At 40.8% G+C, this 25,781-nt stretch overlaps 1 protein-coding gene across 4 annotated transcripts in view; it reads left to right on the top strand.

Moving 5' to 3' along the window:
- The window catches only part of epha8 (eph receptor A8), a 118,544-nt gene that overhangs the window by 28,544 nt on the left and 64,219 nt on the right, over positions 1–25,781 (top strand). For 3 of the 4 annotated variants that reach the window (XM_071494222.1, XM_071494221.1, XM_071494224.1), the window contains exon 2: positions 2,046–2,110. In XM_071494222.1, the coding sequence (XP_071350323.1) occupies positions 2,046–2,110 (65 nt within the window). Of the gene's footprint in view, positions 1–2,045; positions 2,111–11,084; positions 12,697–25,781 lie in introns of those variants that run through there. The other variant, XM_071494223.1, reaches the window with a different exon arrangement.

Here is a 25,781-nt window from a genome sequence, read left to right as displayed (position 1 = left end):
ATCTACCAAGCTGTGCATGTTCAGAGCATATAATGTCAAATATTCCGTGAACTTTCAGTGTGCAGCATTTCAGAAGTTGCCACAGAGTGATACCAGATTATCTCTGCGTATTTATCTCATCAGTATGAGTAAAAAGTGTAAGGACATGACCTTGGCAAGCTGAGGGGGAGGAGGTCAGGCCCTGCAGTTCACCTCCTGCTTCAAGGCAAAAACGTTGCATATTGTGGGTTTAACATGCAGTAGAGACGGGAAGAGAGCAAGTGTTGAATAGAGAGATGAAGGATGAGAGATGGAAAGCTAAGTGTGAAGTGTTTTGTTAAACTCATTCTAATGTGAGGAACATCAATTGGCTGCCTGATGAATGCCCCTGGGGCAGAGATCATACTGGATGTTGAAGGGGATTCACACACACACACACACACACACACACACACACACACACCTGTTAGAGTGGAAGATAGGGACACTGCCAGAGGGTAGAATTAGGGGTTCTCCAGGTCCCTCATCCATATTTCCTCATCTGTTAATTCTACTTGTCATATCACTCAAAGCTAAAGGTTCAGACAGGATGTGACCTGAACTTTCCATGCGGTGAGATATCATACACACAGCATTTAATGGAAAGATGCGAATGGGATTAAACAGATTCAAAGCTTCAGGCAGAGAAGACATATCTGTGTGAGTTCAAATTGTTACAAACTAAGCTAAAATTTGCAGTTATCATGAGACTTTATGAATCTATTACATAAAAACACAGATAAAAAGAAAAGAAGAGAATGGGAGAAAATAACAGGAAGAGCTGGGGAGTTTGGAGACCAGTCAGACAAGCATACTGGCAAAGTGAGTGGTCAGCTAACGATCGGTGTGTATGCTGCTAGCTAACATCTATAGCTGATCTATGGCTGATGGGGCCTGAACAAACATTTTAGCACACCTTTACAGACTGTCCGTGTTTACCATAACATTTTCATTTCAACTATAAGATACTAAAGTTAAAGATAAGCTAAGCTAACAATGTTAACCCTCAGCGATTTTCAACTGAATTTGTATTCTTACAGAAAATAAATTAGCAATCAAAAATGCCAAAAGATTAGATAATAGGTGGCAGTGATATATTTAATAATACAGTGAATATTAGCATTAACATGTAAACACTTGCAAAGTATGGTCAGCATGCAATGTGTTTTCTAGCTACAGCTAACTTCTGTACTGTTTGGGATGACTAAACATGGACTGCACTTCAAATGTTGTCAAGTTCACCTAAGTAAGTGTGTTTGAGCACACCTGCACAGATGGTTTACCACAAAATTTTAGTTTTACAATCAGTATAATAAAGTTAATGATAAGTTAAGCTAATAAGGCTAACCACCATTTTGTACTTAATTTGTACTCATACAGAAAATAAATTAGCTTTCAGAAATGACAAAAAAATTATTATAGCCATAATAGTGAAATATGTAATAAAGTAGTGCATATTAGTAAAAATGTAAACAAGTATGAAACTCATTAAACATGAATATCACCTGGCAAGTAGCTCAACAAATTATATGCGAGGAATTCGTCAATATACAGAGATGGCAAGAAGATGGAGAGAAACTGGAAACAATAACACAAAAAAAGTAGCAGCCTGACTGGTGACCTTAACTTTGACCCTGTTTATTGAAATCAACAGTTTTAGTATTGGATATTTATAGTGACTTCCAGCTTGTTGCTGCTGAGATCCTATTTCACACTGCACATTTAACTTGTTTCCTGTTCTATTCTGAGCCTGGACCACTGAGGTCTCAGCTCCGAGGGCGACGAGGGCGAAGCAGGTCAAGGTGACATCACACACTGTGACACTCGGCTCAGAGTTGCCGTGACGAAAGTGCTGCCTCATCTGTCATACCTGTCAGACAGTTGTATGTGTGTATATGTGTGACTGTCAAGTGCCAGCACACACAGAGGATGGTGATGAAGGACAGGATGGACGAGGGAGGATGGGAAAAAACAATCATTTAAAGTTCATCACTTACCTGTGTTGTTGTTCTGCTTTTTCTCTGCAGTGAATCTACTGGACACCACAACGATCACGGGAGACTGGGGCTGGCTTACGTACCCATCACACGGGGTAAGGTTTAAGAGTATAACACAAACAAAATGTCCAATGAGGAATTTATGACAAACTTATGCATATTATAACAGCTTCAGAAACACAGTCAGCACCTGCATGCTTGCAGGGTAATCTTCATTGTATCTCTGTGAAATCCCAACTGTACAAATCTCCACCACAAAACGACACCTGTTAGAAAGGTTTTCCTATTTTTATGCCGTCTGAAGGAATGTGAGGCAGTGATTCACCAGTTGAGGGGGAGCCAGTGCTTATTAAATGGAATCCAGTTGCAGCACCGTCACCACAGACTAATTACATGTTCATCAGTTGCAGCCAGACAACTACACGCAATGCTCAGCTAATTCCAACATCAGCTTCGACATCACTTTCAGCCCCCACCACATATTGGCAGCAAGGTGCATATCACAGAAGGGGGGAACTCACAGCCGTTCCCGGGGGACGACGACGAGAGGAGCGTGGAGGGAAGAGAGAGAGAGATGAAAGAGAGAGTACGAGGTGATGGCGAGGGCACGGCGTCGCTACATTAGCATATTGTAATGCCACATGATGACGCCTGGGGTGATGAATTAGGACTCCAGTCGTGATCTTTATAGCAGCGAGATGCCACTGTGTCCCTGACTCCCCCAGCTGTCAGCGGAGTGGTAGAAACATTTAACTCACCTCCGGCCCACACAACAGAAGGCGGCGTGATTGAACAGCGGCCAGCAGGAACAGATGGATTGTCTTTCAAGTCCTGAGAAAAGAGGTGGAAGAATTGGATTAGAGTTTTGAGCGAAATGACTCCTTCTGTGTAAAATCAGCGTGAGAAGTGAATCTGTGCCGTCCTGACAGGCCCGTGTTATAACATCTAGATTATATAAACTTGGCTTGTAGTGTTTCATTTAATTGGTTCAATATGCCAGAAATATTCACTCCTAACTTGATAAGAGATGTTTTTGTTTTTTTTCCACCCTGAGCTCCTGCATATCAAATGTTTGATTGAATGGATTTAGTGCTGGAGCTGAGCTTTGTGGCATTATGGTTAGATTACATGAGGTGTGCATTTTGTGCTGAATGGAAAGGATCTCAGGAAAGTGAAACAAGCTGTGTGATGATTTGTACTCATGGCATACGTTTACAAGGGAGAACTGAGTATGCTGTTGTCTTTTAGGATGCAGATGATGGTTCATGTGAACTACTTAGTTACTGGACTGTGTCTGAAGCGCTCGGCTTTCAGGAGCTTTCAGTGCAGCCTGTTTTTTTTTTAATTGCCTCAGGTGAGGACTTTTCAGACTCTGTTGAGAACTGAGGTGCATCAGCATTTCTTTGAGCTCCATTTAAAATTCACAGCTGCTATTTCTATTGCTGCGTGGAAAACTCAAGCCAGAGAGCGTGCTGCATTACGATGACAACAAATACTGGTATTTAGTGCTTTTAAATACATGTATGTTTAAAAATGTTAAAAATGTGAATCATTATTCACCTGTTTTTTCGGCTGGACTGGCCATGGGTCAGCATAACAACTACAAATATCGGTGACTGAGTGAGTGAGTGATAGAGTTGAGTGATGAAGTTACACCTTTGGTCAGATGACTGTTGGACATTTCCAATTGGCAATTGCTCCTTTAAAATGTTATGTTGTGACCAGTCTCTATTACATCATCAGGGGACGGGGAAATAGTTACCAGGGCCTTTATTTACCTGAGCTACAGAAGGTAACAGGGCTTTTCTTCTACTTTCTGCTTGATATGTAGAATTGGTCATACCAGTATTTTAGTATGAGGCCTAGTTTTTTTAAAGTTGCTGCATTACACATTAATATAAACCCTTTATTTCTAACACGGCTTTTATTGCTGTGCTGACCTAAGTGTCTCATCTCATTTCCGGTTTCTGGTGTTTCTGACTTTCCACTAATGTGGAAACGGCCAGTCTGGCTATGGAAAAGTCTATAGAGCAAACAACAAAATCATGTTCTTACTGTCATATCATATAACATATACAACTAGTCTGTTTAATGATGCTTAACCATCATTATACTGAATTACAGCACACTGAGCACTTTTTTAGGAACACCTAAGGAATACTGGATAGGGCCTTCCTTATGCTCCAAACAGCATCAGTTCCTTGTGGCATGGATTCCTTAATTTGTTGGAAACTTTCCTTTGAGACTTGGCTCCATGTTGACATGGTTGCATCATTTCTGCAGATTTGTCTGCTGCACATTCATGCTGCCAATCTCCTGTTCTACCACATCCACAAGGTGTTTCACTGGAGTCAGACTGGGGACAACACTGATGTTCACTGAACTCATTACCATGTTCATGAAACCAGTTTGAGACGACTTTTGCCTCCTGACATGGTGCATTATCCTGCTGGAAGTAGCCATTGTCACAGGCTGTGGCATTCAAAACATGATTGGTCGGTGTTAACCCTGTAATGCCTGACCCCAGAAATAATGGACAGAAAATTCTGATTTCTTGAATCTGGAACCTTTATTTGGCCCTTTCACAAAATTTGAAAAAAAAAAATTACAAAAACTTATTTGCATATAGGTTTTCCAAATTTTATACACGATTTTACTACATACTAAAATGCAAAAAAATATGTAATTATAACTTGCTTCAACAGATTAAGTGTTCATGTTAGAATATTACTAAAAAATTCAAAGAAAATGTCACTGGAAAATCGTAAAAATCGCAATTTTCTTTACCTTGATCCAGTGAGTTGGAACTATCTGAAGGTGGCCAACTTGGATTATCCCATGTACTGTGTTTGAATTGTTGTAGTGATAAAGGATCCACCAGGGGTTGGAAGACAAGTATCAGATTGGATACAAGAGGGTTTTGAGTGAAGTTTTTACCATAAGGTGATGCAATAGGTCTCAGAAATGCTTGTATCAAATTTGATGCATTTGGTATTATAGGGTTAAGGAAACCAAACTGTGCCAAGAAAACATTCCCCACAACATTACACCACCACCACCAGCCTGGACTCTTGACACAAGCCAGGTTGATTCATGCTGTTTTTGCCAAACTCTGAACCCACCATCTGCTGCCTCAGCAGAAATCCAGATCCATCAGACCAGGCTACATTTTTCCAGCCTTCAACTGTACAGTGTTGGTGAGTCTGTGTGCACCGCAGCCTCGGGTTTCCGTTCTTGGCTGAGACGAGTGGAACCTGATGTGGTCTCTGCTGTTGTAGACCATCCACCTCAAGGTTGGACGTGTTGCTCACCACAGTCGTAATAAGTGGTTATCTGAGTTACTGTAGCTTTTCTGTCTATCCTGTGACCTCTCTTATCAACAAGTCACTTACTGGAGGCTTTTTTATTTTACACATCATTCTCGGTAAAAACTCCAGAGACTGAGGTGCGTGAAAATCCCAGGGGATCAGCAGTTTCAGAAAAACTCCAACCATCTGACACAACCAACCATGACACAGTCAAAGTCACTGTGATCACATCACACCCTCATTCTGATGTTTGATGTGAACATGATCTGAAGCTCCTGACATGTATCTGCAGGATTTTATACATTGCACGTCAGCCATTTAATTGGTTGATTGCATAATTACATGAATAAGCAGACGCACAGGTTTTTCTTAGTGGATGTACACCTGTGTTGAGCCAACTAAATAAAACCACTGCAATGCACAGGATCTGACAAAAGGAACCTACGCACAAAAACAACATATACACAAACACAAAAAATGTGTACCGTAACATTTCTTTAAAATAAACAAACAGTCCCTAAATATTTCCGAAAATCAAAATTCATATGGAAATTCCAAAGCTTACTTGGTGTTTCTCTTGAAATTTCATATTATTTCTTATTGTTATATATTGTGGGGCTCCCCTGGTAGAGCCTGTACCATTAAGGCTTAGTCCTAACCGCAACGGCCCAGGGTTCGAATCCGAACTGCGGCCCTCTCTCTCTCTCTCTCTCTCCCCAACTTTGCTGTCTCTCTTTCACGTTCATATAATTAAAGGCATAAAAAAGCCAGAAAAAAATAATTTAAAAAAGAAAGTGTTACATATTGTGAGGGTTCGAACCTTGATTGTGAAAGAGTTGGCATAATCTCCAGGAGGGTGATACTTTTTTATCTCCCAATATAAATATATTTTATAATGTAAATTCAAACTGTCTATTAGCAGCCATAAAACAAAGTCAAGGTTTAGAAGGTCAGATCACATGACAAAAATCAACCTCTTTGATTCTTACAGCCTTTTATGTTATGTAATGTTCTCTTGTCCACACCATAGTATATCCTACTCCACCTTTTAAGAGGAATTAACTTAAAGCTTAAAGATTTAATATTGTATAAAATTAGATGTTCATGTCATTTTTTAATATAAAGCAGGTCTAGGTTCTGTATTAATACTGTGAAAGTATCAAAGCCCTCAGATAGATACATACAGCCTGTATTCAGAAACTGAGCCTTAAAACGAGCCGTCAGCACTAATAAAACTTTGTGATGTCACAAAGAAGCAGTCACCACCCTCAGCCAAGCCAATAAGGTGACCTTTAAGTCATAAGTTATATCAAATTCTCAACCGATAACTGAAATTCTTGCAAAATATTTGATGTTATAATTGTAAATATTCTCAAAGTGATGTTTTGGGGGCAAATGATTTGCTGAGAAAAGAAGTTGCAGAGCTTGGAACAGTTTCATGTAAACAGTAAAAAGCTTGGGCTTGAGAGAAAATGCCAAATACATGAGAACAGTGTCTACACAGAAGCAGCAGCAGTTACAGCATTTCACCAGTGCATTACTGCTCAAAAATATCGATTTGATTCCTTCATGGTCAGTATGGACGTGAGGAATTATCACAGCGACCAATATCTCTTAACATTCATGGCTTGTGAATATTGGCATTGGCTTGAAAAAAAGTCATTACTCCACAGCTCACTCATCACTGCTCACACACAGGATTGGGTTTCCTTACATTGTGTCCACTGACAGTTGCAAACTGTGTTTTGTGTTTTTGCCATTTGTCATTTTTGCTCGGTGCTTGGTGGAGTACATCACAACACTGAAGGAGCTGCTCTCCTCCAAGTGGGAGGTTTGATTTACTCGGAGAACTAAGTGCCACTGTAGACTGGGTATGTTCTGAGCTTGATAATGATGCATTCAAAATGAATCTTCAGCAGAGCTATCAGAGCAGCAGCAGCAGCAGCACTTGATCACTGCAGGTCTGCTTCTGCTTTCAGTGTTTTCAGACACACTGAGTGGAAACCAGAGAAGCACCAGCGTCTGATGGCTTGAATGCCCTCGTTTGCACCACTACAGACAAGATTACTTCCAGTCCTTTTTCTCCAGAATAATCTGAATGTATTCTTCAACTTAAAGTTGAGAGCAAGTTTACAATAAATAAGGACATGATAAGAATGATGATGAGGGAAAACCAGTGACCTCAGCTGTTTTCAGAAATCTGAGTGAAAGATATAAAATGGTCTGTTTTAGTATAACATTGTTTTCCTGTATTGTGTGAACTTGCTGAGCTGTGGTTAAGTGGTACCTCCTGGTACAGGGTATCTGTTGGTCTTGAAAAATCTTAAAAAAAACATTGAATTCAGTTTTCTAAATTAAAAACCTTAGACGGTATCAAAAAGTGGTAGATTTCATTTTTTCTTGCCCACTTTAATGTCAGTTATAAACTGGTTTTGTATCTGAGTTTGGCCTGAGTGCAGATGTTGAACTCTTATAAACTAATAGTGGGATTGTTGTGACAATCTGTCCTTCTAAGGGAGTTTCCTTCAGCATCATCAGACCTGCAAACACTGTCACTACTGTTAGCCATAGTAGCTACTCATACTCATAAAAACCCATGAGTGTCAAATAAAAAAAAAAAGTATCAGTTAATCATTTAAGTTTCTTACCTGGGCTGAGGTTGCATTAATTTAATTAATGATATAATTAGGAATTATCGTTATATTACATTTATATTATACTGAGATGTAATAAAGAGCACATGACTGTCAGGATGAAGATATTGATTTTGGGTCACTTGATTGAAGTGGAATAATCTGTGAACACAATACTGACGTATAATCACCATAAAAAGCTCATGTCAAACCTGTTAGCAAGCAGTGGCCTTAACACATCCAGCAGACACCCAGTGAACTGTATTCAGTCTCTTTTAGCTCTGTTTTTGTTCTCCACCACCTCCTGAGGAAAATATCTGGCTCTTTAGCTGCTGAGTGTTTCACCATGTTCACTAGCTAGTGGCTAACTGTGTCTGTCTGCTGTTTTGTGTGAATTAGATTCATGAGAGCAGCAATGGTAAATCAAAACAGTAAAACAGGGGGCCATTAAACCAAAACAGTGAGCTTAAAGACACTAAAACACACTGTAAAGCTGAGTGGGGTAATCATTTTCAGTAGGTCTGTAACAACAATATAAACCTTCCACTCTGGTGATTTGATCCATCGTAAATATAAAGATATAGATTTAATTTTGATCCCTTCATGGTCAGTATGGACGGGAAGATTTATCACAGCAACCAATTACTCTTAACATTCATGGCTTGTGAATATTTTATTTAAGGTTGGCTTGAAAAAAAAAAAAAATCTTTTCTTTAACTGAGACATTATTCACGATGTGAGTGCTATTCAAGGCACCTCAGCCAGTATATAGAGTGTCTGCTAAGTGTGCGAGAAAGAGAGGGAGAAAAACATTGCTGAGACCTCATGGGCTCTTTGATAAATGGATGTTTTGACAGTTTCTTAGTCTCTCACACTCGCACTCTTTCACATTGACACATACAGCACCTACTGTATAAGGTCATTTTCTGCCACCCTGACAGTTTACAGTGTTATGAATGTGCCATGCTAGCAGTGTCAGTCTTTCAGCTGCCCTCTGCTCCGGGCAGAAGCCGCTCTTTGATGGTCTTAGGTCAAGAAAATACAACTGCTTCGGAAGGAAAGATTTCTGCAAAAGCCGCTATCATCTGACTGTGTTTGATTCACAAAGCAGCTGAGAAGTTTGGATTCTGCAATGTCACGTGAAACATAGTGTTGCATAACAAATACTTAAAACTTGACTCGGCTGTTATCTTGCAGGTTCAGTAATGTTATTTTTACACTGAGGCATTGTTGAGGAGGTGACACGTGTCACCGTGAGCGAGTGAGAGAGGCAAAGGTGAGAGGGAGAGAGAGAGGGGAGGGGAACAGAGAGAGAGGTTGCCCACAGGGAATACAACAGGAATAAGTGTCAAGTCCACGCTGGAGGAAGATGGATTAAAATTGTCAGAGTGTAGTTCCCTGAATGTGAAATGGTTTTCAGACAGAGGGACAGGGGTCGGGAACAGATACTCCAACAACTGTTTATTTTTATTCTCACCTGATGAATTCTCTTTGCCTTTAAGTCAAAGGTTTGTGTTCATATCAGTTAGAAAAAAAAATTGTTGTTGTCGTCTATTGTTTTTGGCTCAGGTGGTAGAGCAGGTCATCCTCAAATCTGAAGGTCAGTTGTTTGATTCCTGGCTCCTCCAGTCCACATGTCAATCCCAAAATTGCCCCCGGTGTATCAGCCGTGTGTGAGAGATAGAGAGACACTGTATGTATAGAAAAAGGTGCAATGCGAATGCAGTTTGTGGTGTAAAGTGTTTTGAGTGGTCGATAAAGACGAGAAAAATGCCATGTAAGTGCCGTCCATTTACCATTTTTCTATTCATTTGTCCCTCATCCTCTGTCTCTTAGTATAAAAAAGGTGACGTGAACAGTCTTCTACATAGCCAGGGTATCTCTCTCCAACCTGTCACACCCAGCTTTAGCAACCGGCTCAAATCGCCCACACACATTCTGTTTCACCCTATTTTATTTGGACTTCAGCTGCACTAATCAGCTGTTTATGTTATGGATCAAATCATGGATCAGTCAAACTTAAAATACAAGGCCAATATTCTATAGTGTGTTGACAGCATTACATTAGCAAATACGAAAATGTGCTACGATAAATAAGACACACTGTTGCACTGGATGACCTGTGCCATCATTACCATCAGCACACACTGTAGTTCATTTTAACCAAGCAGCTCCTCCGGGGCTGAAAAATGACGCCTGGCTCCAAAACGGAGTCAATCCCCACAGACTCCCAACTTTACGGCAGTAATAAACATGTTTAAAGCGTAGGTTTGCCAATAACAGGCATGCACTGAAGTCTCAGCTCCACACACGCCCCACCTCTTTGCCCATTTTTAGATTGATTGGGCGTTACGAGTCAGGCGGGAGTCAGGCACTGCCAAGATGGTGTCAGCGGAGCGCCTCACTCTGAGCTTCAAAACCGCTCTTTGGAAACCTGTTTACAGTCTATGATTTTGATCCAGGCTCACATACAAAACCTGTTGCTGTAAATACACAATATGGCCCCAAATGTGTGTTCAGTCCCCAACAAACATGTTGTAGTCCCTTCTGTTGAGTAACATTTACTAAAAACTTGAGTGCTCAGCTGTTAATATATAATAATATATACTTATACTGCAGTTTGGATCGTCACAGACGGGGTAGGGAAGTAGGAGAGTCAGAAAGTATTGAGAAATGCACAAAATGTTGCTTTTGGTCTTTTCATGGAATTTGTCGACAATGTGAGAAATACACAATAACACCAGCCTCATCCTTCAACAATCAAGGCAGTAAATCACTGAACAACCGTTAAATGAGAGAAAAAGAGACAGTGACTGCACTGAGGTGTACACTCGTGCTCTTGGATGGAGGGGAAGATGGAGACAGAGACGGGGGGGGGGGGCAGAATTGTTTAGCAGTGTTACAGCCAGATGAAAATGTTTCCAGGAAAATATCTGAAGATTGTCAGCTTGCACTCACTGTTCAATCAACAGTGAGTGTAACTGTCTGTGTCTGTGTGGTGGGGGTGAGGGGGGCGGGGGGCAGGTCTTTATTAGCACCCTGACCTCTCCCTCTTTGCGAGTCTCGTTTAGATGACATCATGACAGATCACGTCTTCGACTCGAGGGGCTTCTTTCCATCCAATTTATTCAGGCAGTGGTTAGCCCGTGGGCTGTCCCAGGAGCATCTCTCTCTGTTTTTCTCTCTCCCTCACACACACACACACACACACTCACACTCTCACTTCCTCTCGGAGCTTGTCAGATAGGGCAGGAAGACTTCATTATCCTCCAGTCCGATCTATGTTGGCCATGACAGGTTCATCCACCGGCCACCTCACAATCGATACAGCTGACAGTACAGTGTGTGTGTGTGTGCGTGTGTGTTTGTATGTGAGTGTGTGTGTGTGTGAGTGTGTGTGATGATTAACATGGTCTGTGGAAGCCATGATGTGGATGAGCAAGTGATGAGCTGAGGTGTCAAAAGCCCACAGTCTGCAGACGTAACTAAGTATTTCTCCAGCTCCCTGTTACCGCTCTGACTCTCTCACAGTCACAAGCACACACACACACACACACACACACACACGCACACTTTTTTTTGCATATTGCTACCTACACAATCTGACAGTGTGTTCCACAGCTGGTTGTTAAAGATGACCATGCAGAGGCTACAGTGTAGAATAGCTGGATGTGAATATATTAATTTTCACTTTCTTGCCAAGTATGAATTTCTTTTTTAAAATAACATCTGAATTTAAATTCATTCCTTCATCTCATAACCTTGACATAATATTTATTTATCTGTGTGTAGATGACCACACAGGCAGAGGCTGCAGCACGTCGCCCCTTTCTCCATCTGTTTCTTTACATCACAATCACAGCTGTAGTGAAGACAAATCAAAGGTCTTGCTCCTGATCAGCTCACACGATCCACAATAAATAAGCTGGAAATACACATTCACACAAACCACATGACCTGACAATGGCACATCCACCACAGATACCAGAAATCAAGTGACGACCTCTGCTGCAGAGTCAGTTAGCTCACTTTGTGTTGGGTTTTCTTTGGTGGCTAATTTCAGGATCACTGATGTTTAACTGGTCAGTGCGATGGTGCCTGTCATGAAGTTACTGACACTATTTGAACAAGTCACAAATGATCACTAAACCAGCTGTTTGATCGTTTTCTGGTTTGTTGATCTGGAAGCTGATTTAAGAGCATGAAAGAAATACAACGTTATGTATTTTTATATTTTTGAATCATCCTTCTGTTTCACAATAATAAGCCCATGTCATGGAAAACTGTACTCACCTTGTTTATAATTGATTCACAGATGCTTTATACGGGATGAAAACAAATGTATGACTTCCTGATATGCATCCATTATCAGATCATATTAAAATCCTGCTATTGTAATGATGTAACTAGAATGAACTGTCATCTGAACTAAGACACTAATAATATGTTATAACAAAGGATTTAAACCTAAATTTCCACATTAATGTTTCCTTTTAAAATATACTCAGTAACATCACTTTACCTAATTATTATATGTAAAAAACATGCCCCTAGGTCGTCTGTGCAGCAGGTTATTATGACCCATAGTTACGTTTTGTTGCTAGGCAACATCTAGTGGTCATAGTAATGATGACAGGAGCAAAGGAGAAGTGCGGTGACGTAGTTTATAGAGCGACAAAGTCCAGGTCAGGAGGAGGTTGGGGTGGATGGATGGGAGCGCTGTTCGATTTCCCTGTGGAGGTAGCAGTTTATGTTGTTTCTACCATTCGACAAAAATTAACCACGTTGTTATTATTGTAACCATGACAGCAAAGATCTCTAATGTCAAGGAAGTATTTATTTTAACCCAAATCACCATCTTTTCCTTAACCTAACCCAGCCATGACTGTTATTATTGTAACCATTGCATCGAAGGTCCGGTAACACACTGTTGATACAGTCCATCTGTTTATTATTGTAAACGTGACAACCACTAGGGGCATTATTTCAGAAGACACTCCTATGGGTGGTATCAGAGGGTTGAAACAAACAGCCTGTGTGGTTGTTCAGGTTGCAGCAGTGAATCATGGGTCAGAGCCGGTATGACTCGGCCTTTCCTGAAAACCAATTATCGCTATGTTCATATTATGGGCTGCAGTTGTGTGTGTTAATGTGTGTTTGCTGTTTGTACTTAAGTCTCTCTTCTTTTGGTACAATAAGACCCTGACCACCTTTATCAGGCACATCTCTTCCCTTTTGTCTCCTGCTGTGTAATTATTTCTGTTTATAATGGTCTTTGCCAGTTTACTGGAGAAATTAACTCATCCAGATGTTTTCACTCTCCTTTGACTATAGCCGGTGAGTTTGAGAAGAACACTGACCATCAGCACTGATTGTTTTTCCTTATCATTTCATAGAAAACAAACTGTCTGATTTATTTGGATTTTCTAAGGAGGAGAGGATGCAATTTAAAGTTTTGGGGATGAAAGGGAAAAGTAATAAAGCAATTGGTTACAAAGCAAACAGTGAAACACAGAGGTACTGCTACACATACAGAACAGTGTCTTTGACATGACTTCATGCTTTATTTTACTTTGAATTTTTTTCTCTTTTCTAAACTGTTAATTGATCTCAGTTTATTTAACCTATAGTTTGAATTTTGATCATTTCAAGTATTTTATATATTTCACTGAATTAAGTTCTCTTTAACTGACGGCTTCATATTGAAATGAGTTGTGAATGACTCCTTTGGATGAGAAGACCAACAACTTTTTGGTGACATTTTTCTCAACACCCTGGTTTTGCTTTCTACTGCTATCAGCAGCTCCGTCCCCCAGGTCTGATTACACACTTGCCTAACACACCCTCAGCCAGTCTTTGAACTTCCTCCGTTGCCCTCTCAGTGACTGTCCGCCGCAGTGTAATTGGCCGTACAAGCTCCCATGAGACAGCGGCATGGCCGACACAGCACAGCTGCTGCTGCTGGCTGCTGGTGGGGCTCACACACCTCTGCAGCTGCTCTTTGGAAGCTTCTCACTTAATAAACAGGCCAGGTGAAGGGAAAGATGGGCTGCAGGTGCTGGATCACTCAAGGGTTTTGATGTAGCATCTGAAAGCACCACAATGGTGTGTGTGTGTGCGTGAATGCATGCAGCTTGGTAGACGGTAGGATCAGTATAGAGATGGACCATCTTGATTTTGAAAGATCTTGTGCCAAAGCTCCCCCAAAGGAGACAGGTGCCCACATGATCCAGCTCTCCTGATCGGCACTTCAGTCCTCAGCGGGGAAACTGCCCAGGTGTTTGACTGAGAGATTTGAGGCAGACAGACCACCTCAGTCGCGTCAGGGTTTGACAGACAGCTCCATTCTGCTGTCAGCTTTACCCGGCGCAGCAGGGATGATCTGTTCTGAATGAAATGGTCTTAAATGGGCCTCAAGTGAGGAGCTGTCTCCCTTCTCTGTTAGCTTGCAGAGACCTGTGCACCGTAAAAACCAGCCACAGTTTGTAGGTTTCTGTGTATTCTTATTTTCTCTTTATTTGGATCTCCATTCTTCTTTTTCCCTCTTCTTTTATGTTGGTGGAGAATAAAATCCACAGGCGCGCTGGAGTTCATGCAGTCTGTTCATGGACGTGGCCCCGTGAACAAACTGTATGATAAAGTTCACACATCTCACTGTGAAGAGCTAATCTGTACTGTGCTCTGTCTGTGCAGCTCCTGTGGATGTTTCTCAGCAGCACTTGACCAAATGACTGCACAGTGCAACAGAACAAGTTACCAAACAAAGTCAGTCATTAAAAAAAAAAAAAGATGGAACATGGGCAGCATTTCCTTCAGACTGCACCGCCCTTTACCATCATGAGGAGGATCAATCTAATCAGAGGAAGACCGTAGGTGTGGTGCTGCTGGAGCACACAGCAGCGCCGCTCCAATGCTCTTTTTTCTCCAAGTGATGAAAGAAAATATCCACAGTTCACATAATCTGGTTGAAATGTATGTGTATTTTTAAGCACCTGAAAATCCGATCATCACTAAAGCAAGAGAGCTAATAAAAAAATGAAATGGTCAAAGTTGTCATATTGACATTTAAGGTGTATTGATTGATTTCCAGGCATCAATCATGCACTGAGTAACTTGCAAGAAAACATTCCACCTTAAGAGTGTGCGGTAGCTGCCGTAGCCTCTGAGCTGCTCAGTGAATGAAATAATTCATTGTTCTGACGTTTCTTTCTTTGTGATGCAGTTCCACAGAAACATGATAAAGTCCGACTGTTACAGCTTGTGCTGCTTCCACAGAGCTGCTGGGGATGATAGCTAGCTTAGCTACGTTGTCATAGCCTAGCCTGTTAGCTTAGCTTGACCTCTGTCTGCACTGCAGCTTCTTTTCTGAATGCATGTTTTAAATGTGGCTTCATTTGTTCCACACAAGTTAGTAGATAAAATCATTCATAACAAACTACTTGTGTTGACTCACCTGCTGCTTAACGCCACACTGACTACAAGCAGCTACATCCATGGTATCGTCTCATCTGACTCCGCTGGATGTTTGTCTGTTGCTGCCTCATATTCTCATCATGATGAAACTGTTCATGAAGTCAGTCTAACATTTGATCATGTGATCATACTTGACTGATGTGTGTAAACTTGCCACCGTAGGAACAATGGTTCCACAGGTGCTCTCCGGTACTTAAACAAACAGCACCACACCTCTGAAAAAGACAGTAAATTAAGGAATTTAACACCCAGTAATCTGGCAAGTGTTTGGCAGTGCTAATTTTATATTCTCACCCATTTAGTAACAGTATGAAGCTCAACATGTAGATCAGGGTTTTCCCTACTTTATGAGATTTGTACAATTGAACAAATGAAAAAAAAACTAACAAAAAAAAACCTATGCTGAGGTTTCTACTGCTCTCAGCAGAAAGGCTTTAATAAACAGCACAGAGGGAATAATGGCACTCTGCAACAAAACAAATTGGCAAGTTGACTTAACTTCCCGTCAAACTTTTAAACGCTCAAAGGCTCAGCTGGTGCAACAGGCTGCTGATGTTGGAGAGGATGGTCCAAACTCTGCACACTGGTGCTAAACCTGCTCAGTGAATGGATCTAGATAGATGTATCCATGTTTCTTGGCCATACTCTGTCTATTGAACCATCATCTCCTGGTGAAGCAGGTGGGTAATATGAAAAAATAAAATCCTTTGAAACCAAAATGGAATGGGACCTTCCCCAAAGGGGGAGGAGGCCTGGAGAGGCACTGCTGTGGCTCTCTGCTGTAAACGCTGCCACAGTGGCAGTTTGGCACGAAAACGTCCAACACCCTCATAAACTCCACTTTTTTTATATACATCTATTTTCTTTATACTCCTCTTCTTTAGGATCTTTTCATCTTTTTGCACATACCTGCACACACACACATACACAATTGCATATACACACACACACACACACTATCCTGTAAAAATTGCATCTCAGAATAGATAGCAATTACACCATCTACCCCACTGATCCCAGACCAGTGCAATTAACACTCCTATTCCAGAAAGGTTATCGCTGTCAAAGAGCCCACAGACAGACAGACACACACACACACACACACACACACACACACACACACTGACACTGACACACATACGCACACACAGGAGCAAAGTTATTAAGTCTGTTGTGGTCGTGTGGCTGATAGTATGAGAGGCAGAAAGGTGTTGGGCAGAGCCTGATATTTCCACTGAGTTAATATGCAGACCTGTTACTTCACATAGAGCTCAGCATTAAGCCTGGAAATGCCACTAGCAAATACACACACACACACACACACACACACACACACACACACAGCCATCACACCATACTGGCTCCCTCTCTCTCTCTCTCTCTATCTTCATCAGCCTCTCTCTATCCCTCCCTCATATGAGCTCTAAAGAAACCTCCATCAAACATACTAATCTGAAATTAGATCTTTCAAAGAAGACACCATTCTTCGGCTTTGTCTTGTCTTTCTTTTGTCGCCTTTCCTGCTAAAACATGTGTGTTGTCTACAGTTTTGCACACTTTATTGGAAGAGGGAGACGAGAAGAGGGTGGTTATGGATTACAAGCAGCTGGATTATTTTATAACCTGATCCTTACATGCTGAGGTCTGACAGGTAGTGGATTACTGATTGGACTGATTGCTTATCGGAGGAGAAAAAGACATTTCAGTCTTCTGTTAATATGAATGTTCCCTTCCATTTCCATATGAAGTGAATAATTCTTTAGTACATTTTACTTTGGAAATGAAGTTCATAACACTTCTGCAGATCGCAGTCACTGCTGTGATGTTGAGTGTTACATCCTGCAGTTTTCAATGTCCTGTTAATTCCTTTTCCTCTGTTATTTTTGGAAGTCAGTTCCAGCTATTAGATTAGATTAAGTGAAGTGCTCTGACGTAGACTTGCTCATACTTACTGTTAACTTACTGCACACCTGCATTTTTTAATGTAAAATAAAAAAAATATACATATATTTAGAAAATAATGGTGTTGTGGCCTGAATGAAATGTTGCTAAATCCTGGTGCCCTGACATACTAGACGTCATCTTTTTCCAACAGAATCTCTCATATGAAACTGTCAAAGCTGTGGTAACTGTTCAAAAAGTATTTATAGAGTGTTTATAAATAAATCACATTGATCATTTTGGGATTGACAAAATAGGTTTTCAGAGCTGCTGAAGGTGAAAATGAAGTTTAGCAGCTGAAAGGCAGTGATACATCAGTTTAGTTTATCCAGTGCTTGCGAGGCTGGGTGTGTTATTGCTTTTTTACTTTCATCAAAGGACAAATAAAGGACAATAAAGGTCATACGTAACATAATAGCAAGGAACATGAGAGCACTGTGTGGCACGCTGCTCTCTCTGTATTTTGGCTTTTCATTCAACCCTGTTGTCTGAAAGTGACTTGTGGACAGTAGCGAGGACTAATTAGCAAATACTGTACAGCAGAAACATTTTTAGAGAAGCATAACACCAACATAATGAGATGAGGACATGTTTTAATGAACATATCTGCCATGTTGCAAAGTGTTATTTCTCAACATAACTGTGAAACATTCACTGACAGTGACAGGGACAGTGACAGTGTAATGTATAGTCTGGAAACCAGATTGATGAGCCCCACATGAGGTTCATGTCGGGCTATGCATTTCATTTTCCTGACAACACCTGCTTGTGACACTAAAAGCAACTTTTCTGTAGTTAATCTTCCCTTAACCGCAACAAAAGTAGTTGAGTAGCCAAATCCTAACCACAGAGGATACAGAACTCAAACGCAAGTACTGCACTTTGAAGACCCCCCCACCCACCCACCACCTGCTCAGGCTTCTGATTGCTTCAAGAAAATGGCACTTATAACAAACAGAAATCTTAATGATTAAAGAGGATCAACACCAGTTTTATGAACTGGGCAAAGAGGAGTTTCACTGGTACCTACAGATCCATCAGCTCTTCCTGAAGGAACCAAGAGCCCTGATTCTGTTGAGCCCCCAGGAATAACTCAGAAGTTTGTTGATGCTTATAATTCAAAAAATATAAAAGATATCTATAGGTAAATTATACAAGGGCTTCACCTCAGTCAGTAGAAATACAACTAATTACATGAGGCAAGGAAGCTAACATTGTAATATCAGGAGAAATGTAGCTACAAGTATGGGAAACTCAGTCTACTTCCACCAACTCTATGTTTTGGAGAGATCTTTGCTGGAAAATCTGATCCTTTTTTTATTACCCACAGTCAGAATTCCAAATTAAGTAGGTCTCAGCAAACCATGCACATATTTTCTGATTTTGCCTACATGTTGAGCCCTTTTGGAGAGTAGTTGGCCATTTGGTGTCAGAGATCCTGAGCCTGAATTTAGATTTTTATTTCACCTTTCTGACTTTGGAAATATCTCTAAAGGTCTCAGTAAAAGCTACACACACACCTTATCATCATGATCAACTCTATTTGCTCAGTGAAGAAAATGACTTTCACTCTTCCAGGAGGAGAAACAGGATAAATACTGGGAAAATGGGACTGCTATAATCATAGAGTCTTTTAACTATTGCAATCTGCACCTTTCTATATATGCACTATTGACTGTACCTACTCCATCTTTTCTTTTTTTAAATAACTGATTATATTTACTTAAACAAAAAAGTATTAAAAAAAAGAGTATGGCTTTAAGTGGATTGGGAAAATGTTTCCAGTGACAATAATACAGATATCACTTAGTGTCCTCCAAAATGTGTTAGGCAAAATCATTTAGTAGCATCTCGGACTGTTACCATAATTTTTGGAGACATGGTTGAGTAATTTTACTTGTTACATACCTGTATTTTTGTTGTGTATTAACAAAAAAATTAAGTTAAGTGGATGTCATGACCTTACCTTACCTTAATTGGAACATTTCTAAAATGTTATTTCTGCCTTGGTAACCCATTTTTATTTATTTATTTATTTATTAGCCATTATTGGCTACAAAAACAAGGGCCTGTTACCCAGCTCCATGCACCACCCACCACCCACCGCTGGATATTAAAAATTAATATGTTAAAAGACTCTGACAAAAGGATTTTCTGTACATAGGTTATCACCAGCTGCCACATAAATATCGACCCCAGCTCTGTCCGACATGGATGGTTTTCCATCACTATTTAAATTTAGATTTCATTTTCAGAAAAACTGTCAAAAATAGTAGGGATGTGTAAGTGTGCGGAGGTCACATTTGTTATACCAGTGTTTTCAGCATTTGATCTTTCTATCGTTTGTTAATAATTAATGGCACTAAGAAGCCTCCGTAGAATGACACAAATAGACTACAAATAAGAGGATTCATTAATAATAAGAAGGAACCTCAGCGCACAGAATAAATTGTGGGTCATTTCTGTCTCATTGTTCTATATATTTTTCATTAAAAAGTTGGTAAATCTTTTTGTAGTGTGGAAGCCTCAAAGCAAATCCTATTAGAAATGCAAAGTTTAGCAGGAAATAATTTCCATCAGCGCACCAGACTCCCTGCAAGAACCTGTGTGTTTGTAGTCGCGGCTGCCTTCAGCTTCCTCTGAAACAACAATGATGAATGGAACCTTAAACAGGCAACTCCCTTTCTATTGTCCTTCATACCAGCAGCACATAATCATCTCTCTTTTCAACCCGTTTTCTCCCTGTATTTGTTAATCAATCTTTCATTCTCTCTTTCATCTTTTTTTGGCATTCACTCTCCCTCATATCATACGTTATGAATAGGCTGATATTGATTTCATGCTACAGGGCATCAGACTCATATGAGAATAGACCCCAATATTTAGACGCCAGCTTTAGAGGCAACTCCGCTTTTATTCTGCTTGACAACAGCTTCTCTGATCGTCAGGCAACTCAGGTTGCAACTTCTTTGTCTAAGCAGAAAACCCTAAATGGTCTGAATAAAACAAAGGAGATTAGAGGAGAGGAAAGAGAGGAAAGGGAGCGTGTAGAATCGGAGAAATCGAGGAATGTGGATTATACGAGTATTAATTGTGACACAGAGTCAGAAGAGACTGAGCTGTTTGGCTGCGTGACCCCAGAACATCCAGATCAGAAACACAATTAGCAGAGCATGAGAGAAGAAACTGGTTTTTACAGCTTCAGTCTTTGTTTGTGCTTTATGTAATGAAGATGGCGACAGTATCGCTCATGATATCGGTTCACTCAGGGCTCGGTGGACGGAGGCACAGATGAGTCACAACATCACAGGTTTAAATTCAGCGCACTGAGCTTATCGTCCACTCTCCCGTCTGGCCTCCTCTGTTTGCTGTGGTCAACCACTTCACAGAGTGACTCACGAGCCTGTGATGAAAGCATAGTCAGTGACAGACAATAAGATGAAAAAAAGAAGTGGTTTAAGCAAATTAAAGACGGGATCAAAGAGACAAAACAGGAATATGCTATCAGACATAAAGGCCTTTAACATCAATGATGCATCTACACAAGTGTGTTCCTATATTGAAGTGATTAGACTTCCTCTCAGGACTCTGTGGGCCTGTACAGTCTGAGATTGATTGACATCTCCCCTCACGCACCGTTCACTTAGTTGCACGTGTTGCACAGGGACAACTTACTCCCTCCTTCTGATTGGGACATGTGGCTTGATGACATCACTGTTCAACCTAAACAGGGTTTTAATCAGTAGTAGAGTGAAAACACGTGTGTGTGTGTGTGTGTGTGTGTGTGTGTGTGTGTGTGTGTGTGTGTGTGTGTGTGGAGAGCCTATAAACCTGCCACCCACCTGACTAATTCATTCTTCTCTGTCTCGTTTCCCCAGTGTTTCATTGTGGTTCCGTTCATGTTCTGGAGTATATAGTATATGTTGACATTGGAAAAATATTTAAAATAGTCACTTTGATTTCAGCCATGTTACTCTGAAGCACGGTGATGCTGTTGAGTCAGTTTAAACATGAAACAGTTGAAACAGTTCACTGTTTATGTATTCTATATTTTTCACAAAAATCTGAGTGAATGATCAAAATTCATGGTTTTACTGTAAAGAAACCTATTTTTCCCAACAGGAAGGAAACAACATTCTTCTATAATAACATTTTTATTTTATCAGTGAACCACAGTCATTAATGGCCTCGACAGTTTTGCTAAACTTAAGTGTGAAGAAATGGAGGAGATTTGCATATTTTGTGTTTTGAGGTGGAAACAACAGCAGAATTCAGCCGACCTGAGCCAAATACACCTTTGATGGACCTCAGCCAAGGCTGAACAAACATGAAACTTATCAGAGGCAGTTTGGGAGCTTTATGACCCACGTCTGAAACAGATGTATACCTGCAACAACATATGTGTCTCAGTTTGGAGGTGTTTAAAATGCCATGAAAACGTATTTTTAAACTCACTGTTACTGACATTTCATATTCATACAGTTGTGTGTATCTGCAGTATATGAGCATTTGTATACACTTCCGTTGTGTGCACGTGTGATTGTGTTTGTGAACAGCTTTGCTCTTTGTCTGCCACGTTTGATTTCTTCTGATGAGAGCTCTGATGAGCTGACAGGCAGGAAACAGATGTGCAATTTACAGCCAATTAATTTCTCACTCTCTCTCATTCCATCTCTGTCTCACACACACACACACAAACACACACGCGCACACACACCGGTGCACACCCACACTGCATTGTCAGTTGCTGGTCTGTAAAGCGCTGCATTTCTGTTGTCGTCGTGATAGAAAACTCTCTTATCGCGTTCTCAGTAGATAAACATGCCCTGCTGAATCTTTCTGACTTCTCCTCTTCTTCTTCACCCTGACTGTCTGCTGAGGACGAGCAGAAAAGATTTCCATTATTCTCACGACTAAACAACAGCCAATCTGCTCCAATCTCATCCCCTCCCTGTGGGCTGTACAGCTCCCTACCTCCTGAAAATCTGCCTTCAGCTCTTGTGATTTTTTCTTTCACTCCTGGAGAAAATTACAAGGAGCTAAAATCTAAGATTTCCCAAGAAAAGCAAAAAAATAAAAAATAAAAGAAAAGGGTTGAGAGCAGGGATGGGCAAGATGGGAATAATGAGAGAGATAGAGAGGTTATATACCCACTAATTAGCTGGGGTCCTCACAAGTTCAAGGACGGTTTCAATTTAGCTGATAAAGATGAGAGGATGAGGAAAGGAGGGAAGGGTGAGACTTCCTACATCTTAATTATCCCAATGGTTTTTGGCGGGTGGTGGCTTGGGGGGAGTGTGTGTGTCGGGGGAGAGAGCAGGTTGAGCTGGGGCTGAGGAGAGGAGTTGGATGGCTTCCATGGAAAGCCCAGTCGTCTTATCCGGGGGCCGAGTTCAGCTGGGCGCGGCCCAGAGCTTCACGGGGTCGGCACTTTCCCTTTCAATTACTCCACTTCTTGCACAAGGATGCCCAGCCCAGGAGGATCATGGGTAACACCGGGGTTACACACACATGCATGTCTTCATTCACACGCATACAGATTGGCTCTGGCTCCATGCTGGTAATACTTGCAAAATAATCTGTGCTGTATATTGTTGAAGGTTGAAATCTTTGTGACCGTGCTTCGAGAGAGCGTCAGTCTGGGCTCAGGTGAATACCAGTTTTCAGCACCCAGCACACCTTAACCTGTAATCCTCACTGCTGTTCGTCTGAGGGAGGGAGAGCAGGAGAATTGCTTTTCTCTTGGTAAAAGGGGAGGAAATCATATAGTTTACATCAGAAAAACTTGTTGTTTACATCTGCTGAGATACTTCTTTTCCATTATTGCTTTTTTTTTCAATCTAGGAACAGAATGCTTTACACTTACACACAGGGCCAGCATCAGCTTTTTGCGGGGCCTAGGTGAAATGCTGTTTTCGGGGGCCCCTCCTCACATGTTAACAACACTATTAAATGGCATCTATGCTTTCTTTAAGGGTTACTTTCTACTAGGGGTGGGCAATGTGGCAAAAAGATCATATGACAATCTTTTTAACTGCAAACATAAAGACTAGCCAAAGAAGAGAAGAGTATGTTTTGCTCTGAAGGGGAGAAGGGTGTGATTAAGAAACAGAATTGTTATGACTTTATTGCAGGATGATGCCACCATTATAGACCAAGACAAATACAAAACACAATTTCTAATCCTATGTCCCTGTGTTAATTGTTCATTGTTAATCTTTTGGTATATGCCAGTTACATTATGTACCATAAATAATTTTAAGCATTACTATGTCAGACTCCCTCTCTTTTCTCTCCCTGTATTAATTTTGAAGACTCATCCTGGGAGCTTATACATAAAATTATTCCGCTGAATGTGACTTGTGGGGAACCAGCTGCCCCCCTCACATTTCATAAACCTACGTTTGACCAGTGGTTTTAGATGGTCAAAGACCAATCAGTTTCCTGCTCAGACACTGGTGTCTTGCACCAGTGGACTCATAATGATCTCCCTCTACTTTCCCTTGTGTTAAATAAATCTTGTGTTTCTTTTGTTAGCCCATTTTCTATTCTTTATTGTTTACCTTTGAATGACCTTTGTATCACATGCAAATTTCCTGTTTAAGCAGGAGTAGAGAAGGAAGAAAGCTGCTCTCAAATGCCCATTTCTCTGCAGTTTGGGTTAAGCTGTTTGCATGAACTTTTGACACCCTGCAACTGAGTCTCCATGTTACCATGAATAAACCAGTTGACAGACTATCTATTTCCTCTCTGAATGAGCTGTGGTGGGCTACTTCTAATACAGCAGCAAATAGGGATGATATGGTTTTCCTCCTGAAATGAAAATGTAATGTATAACTGTGCAACTGGATTTACAGTTAACAATGACAATCGCAAGAAGAGAGTGTAAATGTTTCTATGCAGAAATAAGATGTTGAAGAGCAAAGAAAGCAGCTTTACTTGGCTGAATTTGCAATGTGTGCATAAAGGGAAATTGCACTTGAATTGCATTTTAAACCTGGTTCTAATTTTGTTTGTATTTTGCCAAATTGACATTTTACTCACCACCACTGTTGTAGAGATTTGGGACACTGACTGGGCGAGGAACCTCCTAGCATGAAAACAAGCGTACAGCCATGCCAGCGGCTCTGTGAGGCTGTGCACAGGCACAGCAATGCCTTTAGCCAAATGCAAACGTCAGCGTGCTAACATACTCACAATGACAGCGTTAACATGCTGATGTTTAGCAGGTATAATGTTTACCATGTGGTTTTAGTTTAGCATGTTAGCATGCTTACATTTGCTAATTAGATCTAAACACAAAGTACAGCTCAGGCTATGTCAATTAGTTTTGCAGGTACTTAATGAAAAACGTAAGTACTGGACAAATTAAATTTTGACTTGATGGTACTGGAGGAAAAGTTCTTTAACATTCACCCTCTGGGGACCATGAATGTCTGTACAAAATCTCACTGCAATCCATCCGCTAGTTGTTAAGTTGTTGAGATATTTCAGTCTAAGTGGTGGACTGAAATCCACTGGAAATCCCTGTAGCAGAACCGGTGCATATGAAGTGCTGTCCTATCGCCTCAGATGTCAAAAGTATTTATAGCGATTATTGTGTGGAACTTGGGGATAACAGTGCACATCTTCAGACACCTTCTCCTGGATGAGATTCATAGGGTTGCTCTCGGTTGATCCAGAGCAGAAAGTTCACACCCTGGTCCCTTTCATACCTCTACACACCTGTGCAGACAAAGCATGAAGTGGGTATGAATGTTGGATTGTCAGTTACAGAACATTATACAATGGCTGTTGACAGATGAATTTCTTTGACCATCTGACTTCTGAAGAAGCATACAGTCAGTTTTATGCTACAAATGACTTGACCTTTTCATAAATTGAGCCAAAACCAAGCTCAAGAACCAAACTTAGCATGGATGTACTGGACATGTATCCAATTAGTGTTTCAACTTCTCTATAAACTGATTTGGACAGATGTCTGAAGGCTGACTGACAGATTTGACTATTTATTCAGTTAAGTGACAACTAACTATACAGCTCCAAGTGTATCCATCCATAACGAAATGCTAATGCATGCATATGTAAATGTCTTGTTTATATTTGTACTGCTTTTGAAAACTGGTGCAAAAATAGATGACTGGTATGTGAAGTGGGGTTGATAAAAAAGAGGTTATTTTCAATCATCTTGTTCTACGCTGCAAGTCTCCCTGTGTACCTACCTACTGATGCATTCAAATAAATCAGAATTTTGAGTTTAATCTTCTCGTGTGTCCTACTACATAAAATCTGGGAATGTTCTGGGCATGTGTAGATAGAGGTTTTTGGGTGTGCAGCTTATATTTCCTCATAATACACACAGAGGGGGAGCGGAACAGACTGTTTCCTGCGATTTCTCCTGGTGCAGGAAG

Source organism: Trachinotus anak, unplaced genomic scaffold (assembly GCF_046630095.1).
Source record: "Trachinotus anak isolate AG129_WGS33_773 ecotype Australia unplaced genomic scaffold, CSIRO_AGI_Tana_v1 ptg000013l, whole genome shotgun sequence".
Taxonomy (NCBI): Eukaryota; Metazoa; Chordata; class Actinopteri; order Carangiformes; family Carangidae; genus Trachinotus; species Trachinotus anak.
Note: the sequence above shows the minus strand (reverse complement) of the source record. Positions and strands in the feature narration are given on the sequence as shown.